This window comes from Lipotes vexillifer, unplaced genomic scaffold, assembly GCF_000442215.2.
Source record: "Lipotes vexillifer unplaced genomic scaffold, Lipotes_vexillifer_v1.1 scaffold1272, whole genome shotgun sequence".
In the NCBI taxonomy this organism is placed as follows: domain Eukaryota; kingdom Metazoa; phylum Chordata; class Mammalia; order Artiodactyla; family Lipotidae; genus Lipotes; species Lipotes vexillifer.
The window spans coordinates 156,192-163,665 of NW_006779909.1; the positions used below are offsets into that span (position 1 = coordinate 156,192).

Here is a 7,474-nt window from a genome sequence, read left to right on the forward strand (position 1 = left end):
ACACACACACACACACACACACACACACACACACACACACACACCCCTTCCTATACAAGACCTGTGCTCAGTGGGACAACTGAATGAGTGGTGACAAGCAGAGGAGAAACCCAAATGCCAGTCTATTCTGGAGATTGTGGAATTGCTTCTCTTTTCCTCTTCAAAAGCCACTCAAAGTGCATTGGGCCTTTCCAGATGGCTGTCCCAAGGCTGGGTCAGTTCAGCTTTCCTTAGTCCCCAGCTGAGTCTTCTTGCTGCAGGTATAGAAAGTGTCCGGTCTGCTTAGGTGGAATCTCAGGGAGTGTCGGACTCCTACCTCTGTTCCCCTGAAAGTTTGGTCTGGATATCCCTGCTGAAGGTAGCTAGGGATGCTCAACCAGGGTGGCTCCCCCTAGAACAGCACTGCCTGACCTAACCCACCTGGGGCTCCTGACTTCTCAGCTACTGGAGCTGCCAGTCTCAGATTACCAATGGGGAGGGATCTCAGGACCTAGGGCCCTCCGTGCACTGCAAGCCTGAGCTCTTTGCTGTGCAGAGACAGCGGCAGAGTGGGTGCTTTGTGACCAGACCCTTCCCATTCACAGAGAGAACTGGAAGACCGCACTGCCTGGCTGGGAATTTACAGAGGCTTAGGAAAAAGATGAACTGGCCCCACTTCTGCATCTCCTTTTGCTGGATTTACTTTGCTGCCTCCAGACCGAGAGGTAAGAGGCTGGTGGGCGTGTAACCATTGTCCCTCATCTGGGGCCACTTCTTTGGGTTTTAGGGTGGGTCAGGAAAAAGAACAAATGTTCTAACTGCAAGGAGGTACTTCGTCTTCTTACTGACTCATACTAATCCTGTAGGGTGTGCCAGAAAAATAGCTCCCATCGACCTAGAGCTTGTCCCTAGCTGATGCTAGATTATCCCCAACGCTAGTCCTTGGACTGTTGTTCTTTGCCTTGAAATATACATGACACTGAAGGTTGATCAGGTCCCTCTTTTGAGCAGCTGGAGAAACAGCAGATGGAAAATATGCTCACAAGTTGTTTAATGACATTTTTGAAGATTATTCCAATGCTCTTCGTCCAGTAGAGGATACAGATAAAGTTCTGAACGTCACGCTCCAGATTACACTTTCTCAGATTAAGGATATGGTGAGTAACATAGTGGTAACTCTGAAATGTTTAGAATGAAACTAACAGTGCTTTCCAAAGGGAATGTCTGAACTGGGGATTTGAGAAAAGTGAGAACAGAGAGCTCTGTGTGCAAGCTGATGGGAGAAGGGAACTCCAGGGGAAGAAAGCTTTCTACAAAATTAATTTCACTAAATTATGTAATCCTGGCCATTAACCCTAACAGTCTTAGATCATCTAAAGAAAGTTGGTTACACATTACATGTTCCATCTCTATGAAATGTGCAAAATCAGCAAAACCATAGAGACAGAAAGCAGAGTAGTGATTGCCAGGGGCTGTGGGAATAACGGGGGAACAGTGATAGACTGCTCTACGGTCATAGGCTTTCTCTTTTGGGGTGACAAAATGTTCTGGAAGTAGAGAATGGTGGTGGTTCCACAACATTGTGAATAAACTGAAAGTTGCTGAACGGTACACTTTAAAATGGTTAAAGTGGTGAGTTTCATGTAATGTGAATTTTATCCCCAGTTTTTAAAAGGTGGGGTTTTTAAAAAATTAATTAATTAATTGATTTTTGGCTGCATTGGGTCTTCGTTGCTGAGTGTGGGTTTTCTCTAGTTGCCACGAGGGGGGGCTACACTTCGTTGCGGTCCTCAGGCTTCTCATTGCGGTGGCTTCTCTTGTTGCGGAGCACGGGCTCTAGGCGCACAGGCTTCAGTAGTTGTGGGTCGTGGGCTCTAGAGCGGGGGCTCAGTAGTTGTGGCGCACGGGCTTAGTTGCTCCACAGCATGTGGGATCTTCCCGGACCAGGGCTCGAACCCGTGTCCCCTGCATTGGCAGGCGGATTCTTAACCACTGCGCCACCAGGGAAGCCCGAAAACTGGTGTTTTAAGATGACTTACCTTATATAATGCTTATATGTGTTTAATTACACGAAGTTATGAAACTTGAAAGACTTTTCTTGGGTACATTATCGATGTTTGCCGACTTTTTCATTCAAAAGAATCATCGGTTGATCTATTTTCAGAGAAATTTGGGCAGTTGATCCATGCAGAGATCTGATGATTTAAATATTTGTCCGCTTTACATTCCGAACACTAAATCACAGAAAAAACCATTTCCCTGGCAGTCAATCAAGGAGATAGACTGGAAAATTTCTCACTTCCTTATTGGAAATAGACTAGTACTCTTGGAATTCCTGTTTTGAAGATGAGTGTTCTAGAGACAAGTGCATTTGGTTGAGGTGTTGATGGGATAAAGTTATATCTGGGTTAATTGTGCAGGATGAAAGAAATCAAATTCTGACTGCCTATTTGTGGATCCGCCAAATCTGGCATGATGCGTATCTCACGTGGGATCGAGACCAGTATGATGGACTGGACTCCATCAGGATCCCCAGCGACCTGGTGTGGAGGCCGGATATTGTCCTGTATAACAAGTAAGTGCAAGTCAGTAGTTTCTCAGGAATGAATTTATTGATGTAACAGAATGTAAACATAATGGAAAAGGAATGTTTAAAACATGCATGAAGTTAAGTCTATTCATGTTCCTAGTCCCTGAAGTGAAGGTCATAAAACCTCAGATAATAAAACAATAGGTCATAAAATCTTAGAGTTATAGACCCCTTTTCAGATGAGAAACTGTATTAGAAGCCGTGTTAGTTTTCTAGGGCTACTGTAACAAAGTACCACATACTGGGTGGCTTAAATGACAGAAACTTATTGTCTCACAGTTCTGGAGGCTAGAAGTGCAAGATAAAGGTACTGGGGCTTGCTTCCCTGGTGGCGCAGTGGTTGAGAGTCCGCCTGCTGATACAGGGGACGCGGGTTTGTGCCCCCGTCCGGGAAGATCCCACATGCCACGGAGCGGCTGGGTCCGTGAGCCATGGCCGCTGAGCCTGCGCGTCCAGAGCCTGTGCTCCGCAACGGGAGAGGCCACAAGAGTGAGAGGCCCACGTACCGCAAAAAAAAACAAAAAAAAACCGATAAAGGTACTGGTAAGGTTGGTTCCTTCTGAGGTCTGTGAGGAAGACTCTGTTCCCTGTCTCTCCCCTAGTTTCTCAGGTGGTTGCTGGCAATCTTCAGTTTCTTGACTTGTAAAGCATCACACAATCTCTGCCTTCTTTTTTACATGGTGTTCTCCCTGTGTGTTGTCTGTGTCCGTATTTTCCCTTGTATAAGGACACCAGTCTTGTTGAATTAGGTGTTTACACCACACCAGTATGACCTCTTCTAGACTAATTACATCTGCAATGACCATGTTCCAAATTAGGTCACATTCTGAAGTGCCAGGGGCTAGGATTTCAACATACGAAGTTTTCACAGATGCAATTCAACCCTTAACAGTGGTGCTCCCTTGTCTAAGATCATGTGTCAAAACTACATGATACGATTAAGATTAAGTCAGAATGGGCCTGCTAGAAGCTGGCCTGTGGAATTTGGACCTTGTATGGAGTGGAAGATGAACTAGATCATAAGATGACCAGTTGGCCTTTTCTTGGTCCGAGAGCAAAAGGGGCCTTGGTGAGTGGTTAGGTAAGGTTTAAGTTTCTCAAATTGTAAAGTGTGCACGGATCACCTGAGGAGCTTTTGCTCAAATACAGATTCTGATTCAGTAGGTCTGTCTGGGGTAGAGTCTGACATTCTGCATTTCTATAAGCTCCAGACCGCAGTGCCGCTGTTCCACGGATCACACTTTGAGAAGGAACCAGATAGCTGTCTCAATTCAGGGTCAGATGCTCCACCTGTTGTCAAAGGGGCTCCTCTCTCTTTTTATTCTGGAACTCAAGTTTCTCAGGGCTGGGAAAGGTTCCTCTTTGAGCAGAGCCATATGAATGAGGAGCAGCTCAGGGGGACTCTCCGGAGAGCTCAGCCTTCTACCGGATGTGAGTTTCCCTTTAAGAAGCAACTGGTAGGTTGCAGCCTAGATTTTAGTCTCAGTCCTTACTCGCAGAGCTTGTCCAAGGGTCATGACCTCATGAATTATAGCCCTGATGCTGCTGTCCATTCCCCACTCTGGAATGGCAACTCTTCCATACCCCTTCCCAAGCAAGATCACATCCAAGTGCTGGTGCTTTAGTACTCTGGTTCACACCCCCCTCAACACACACACACACACACACACACACGCGCGCGCGCGCGCGCGCGCACACACACACACACATACACGTACATAGCAGGCAAGAGAATGAGCCAGGATGTCCATTACCTTGTCCCACACACAGGGTGCAGGAGAGTAATCAGTGGATACACTTTACATAGAACACTTACAGCATTCTATAAGTTCAAAATTCTCCCTGGAGAAAAACCAAAGGCTGGTTCTCCTTTTCCTCCTGCTTTGATTGACTGAAGCAGTGCCCAGCTCTTGCTGAAACACTTCTTTCCGAGCTGGCATGACCTAAGTTAAGCCTACCCCAGAGAAGCCAGTTATGCACTCATGAGCTCACACAAACCTGCTGTGGCTTTGGTAAATTTTGTCCCCCTTCTCCATCCTTTCCCCCACAGATCGCTGGCTTTGAGAAGTGTGAGTTCTGGTCTCCTTTTCTTTCACACACAGACCCTTTTCACCACACTGATTCATCAACTCTTTTCTTTTCCTCTGGATTGACTCTTTAGTCTTCTTTCCCCTCCTATCGTGGACAGTTCTGTTTTGGATCCTCTATTTTCCTGTGGGTTCTCCTTCTCAGTAACATCAGAGTTTTACTATTCAGAGGAAACCCTAAGTGGACTTATGGTTGGATGTCATTTGCATTCCTTTAAACAACTGAAATGAGAATAGAAGAGAGTTAGAGGATCAGGCAAAGGAGAGGCTCCAGTCCTTTGGGGTCCCCAGGAAGGACCCTGACCCTGGTCCTTCTACCTGAATCCCTGGACCTGCAGAATCTTCTGCTCCCTAATATAATATAAGTACTTCTCAGAAACTGGTACAGAAACTTGTAGACCACAAAATGGGCTTCCTGAGTGGTGGTAGGGAGAATAAAGAGGGGTATAAGGCAGGTGATCCAGTCATGTGTGATAAAGATAGTTTGGGCAGGAAGATGCTTAACATTTAGAATCACCATTGGTGACTGAATCCATAGGTTAGACTTGCTGAGGATTGATCAGGATGGGCCTGGGCCTGGAAGCTATTTCATATGAGGAGCAGTCGAATTTACTGATGCTTAGTTTGGAAGAGAGAGGTCCTTAGGAAGACTTGATGGCTGTCATAGGCAATCATAGGAAAAATAAGGTAGAGAAAAAAGAGAAAATTCCTCCAGAGGACAAATCCCAAAACAATGAGTAGAAGTTAAAGGGTTTTTTAATTGCATTTTAATGCAATTTTTTAAAAAAACTAATAATTTGAATAATGAATTTTCCCAAGAGGTAGTGAGCTCTTTAACAATATAATGACTCAAGCAGATATTGGCTGTTACCAAGTCAGTAAAGGAATAAGTATATTGGGGCTCAAAGTTCTGGTGGGGTTGTTTAGTATAGGTATATGGCCAATATAATGGTTAGTATAAGAGGGTGCAAGGATTCCTGACATTTTTAGGTTAGGTAAAGAGTGGACTACAGAAATTTCAGAAGTGTGTTTATTATGAGAGAGTTTTAATGGTTGGATTTTAATGGACCAGTTTAATACTTGGATTTTAGACCTAGTGAGAAATTGAGTACCCTGTTGTACTCAGAAAGATTTGTCTACAATTCAGTTTTAAGTTCTTCTTAAGTAGCTTAGAGAATTGAAAGGATGGAAAAACTGTAAGATGAGATTGATATACATATGTCAAATTTTATCAAATTGTATACTTTAAATGTATGCAATTTATTGTATGCCAATCATACATCAATAAAGCTCCTTAAAAAGAAAGAAAAAAAAGATGACATTGGAAATAAAGGAGGCAGAAGAGGAACAGGTTTGGAGAAAAAGATGATGAGTTTGGTGTGAGACCTGTTCAGTTTAGGAAACCAAAGGAGCAAAGGAGACAACCAACAAAGATATTGCAAAGGCAAGTTTTCAGCCTGGAAAGAAGGTCACAGCTAGAGCTATCAAAAGCCCTTTAAGCCCTTATAGAACTGCTCAAGGAGGGAAAGAAAATGGCTGAGGATAAAGTTGGAGAATTTCTTCACTGAAGAAATTTACAGAGAACATTCAGAAGAAATGGTTAAAGGGGTAGAAAGAGAACTGAGAGAATTGCCTCATAGAAACCAAGGGAAGAAAGGATGTCTAGGAACAACTCAGAAAGTGAAGTGCTTGGGAAGGGTTGACAGACTCTTAGAAGAGTCTTTAGGTTTGCCCATTTGCAAGCCATGAGTGACCTTTGAAAGAGCACACTTTGAAAGTTGGGAAGAAGCCAAATTGCAAGAATACAAGCAAGATGGGGAAGTGAAAGCAGCATGCATCAATTACTCTTGAGAGCGGTGTGCAGAGAGGAGAGAGGTGGGTGGGGCCTGGGAGGAAGGGAAGTTGGTAGGGAGACTTGGGAACAGAGTTGGGAGGGGATTAGAGGAGCCAGAGAGAATAAGAGAGACCAAGAGAGGCGAAATCCTGAAAGAGACTTGGAAGGAAAGAAGTCACAGTACAAGAAGAGAAGTTAGCCTTGAAAAGAAAGAGAGGGACTTTTTTTTTTTTTAAATTAATTAATTTATTTATTTTTGGCTGAGTTGGGTCTTCATTGCGGTGCGTGGGCTTTTCATTGTGGTGGCTTCTCTTGTTGCAGAGCACGGGCTCTAGGCGCACGGGCTTCAGTAGTTGTGGCATGCGGGCTCTAGAGAGCAGGCTCAGTAGTTGTGGCACACGGGCTTAATTGCTCCGTGGCATGTGGAATCTTCCTGGACCAGGCCTCGAACCCTTGTCCCCTACATTGGCAGGTGGATTCTTAACCACTGCGCCACCAGGGAAGCCCGAGAGGGACTTCTTTTTGACATGGAAGGGAAGATAAGGGGGACACACGAAAGACGGAGACATTGGAGATGGGAAAAAGGGTGGATTGTGGGACTGAGTAAAGAGACAAGCCTATGTCGAGGTTCCAGGCACTGTCTGGTACCAGAAAAACTGGCTGATTCTCACTGTTCTCTCCTTCACCAGCCCACACTTCTCCAGTTCTGGGGATCTGGCTTCTTACAGCCCCTGCTGGGAAAGGTCTTTCTGCTCAAGTGCGAAGCTGATGTCAGCTCAGTCTTTGATCAGGGGAGAAGGGACTGCCTGAAGGGCACTAAGTGTTGGAGGAAAGGGAAGGTAAGAGGAAAACAATTTAAATAATCTCTTAGGGTCATATTATTGAACGCTGCCCTCTAGACCGCCATTTTGAAATTTTGCCCCTGTAATTTTTTTCATTTTCTAGTTGGGAAAATAGAACCCAGTTAGAAACAGAGGGAAGGGA

At 44.8% G+C, this 7,474-nt stretch overlaps 1 protein-coding gene across 1 annotated transcript in view; it reads left to right on the plus strand.

The window, feature by feature from the left end:
- The first annotated feature begins 519 nt into the window (after positions 1 to 519).
- Positions 520 to 7,474, plus strand: part of CHRNA9 (cholinergic receptor nicotinic alpha 9 subunit) — a 15,256-nt gene continuing 8,301 nt past the window's right edge. Inside the window, exons 1-3 of the mRNA XM_007453036.1 lie at positions 520 to 704; positions 991 to 1,136; positions 2,400 to 2,554. Of these exons, the coding sequence (XP_007453098.1) occupies positions 641 to 704; positions 991 to 1,136; positions 2,400 to 2,554 (365 nt within the window). The 5' untranslated portion in view covers positions 520 to 640. The remainder of the gene's footprint in view (positions 705 to 990; positions 1,137 to 2,399; positions 2,555 to 7,474) is intronic.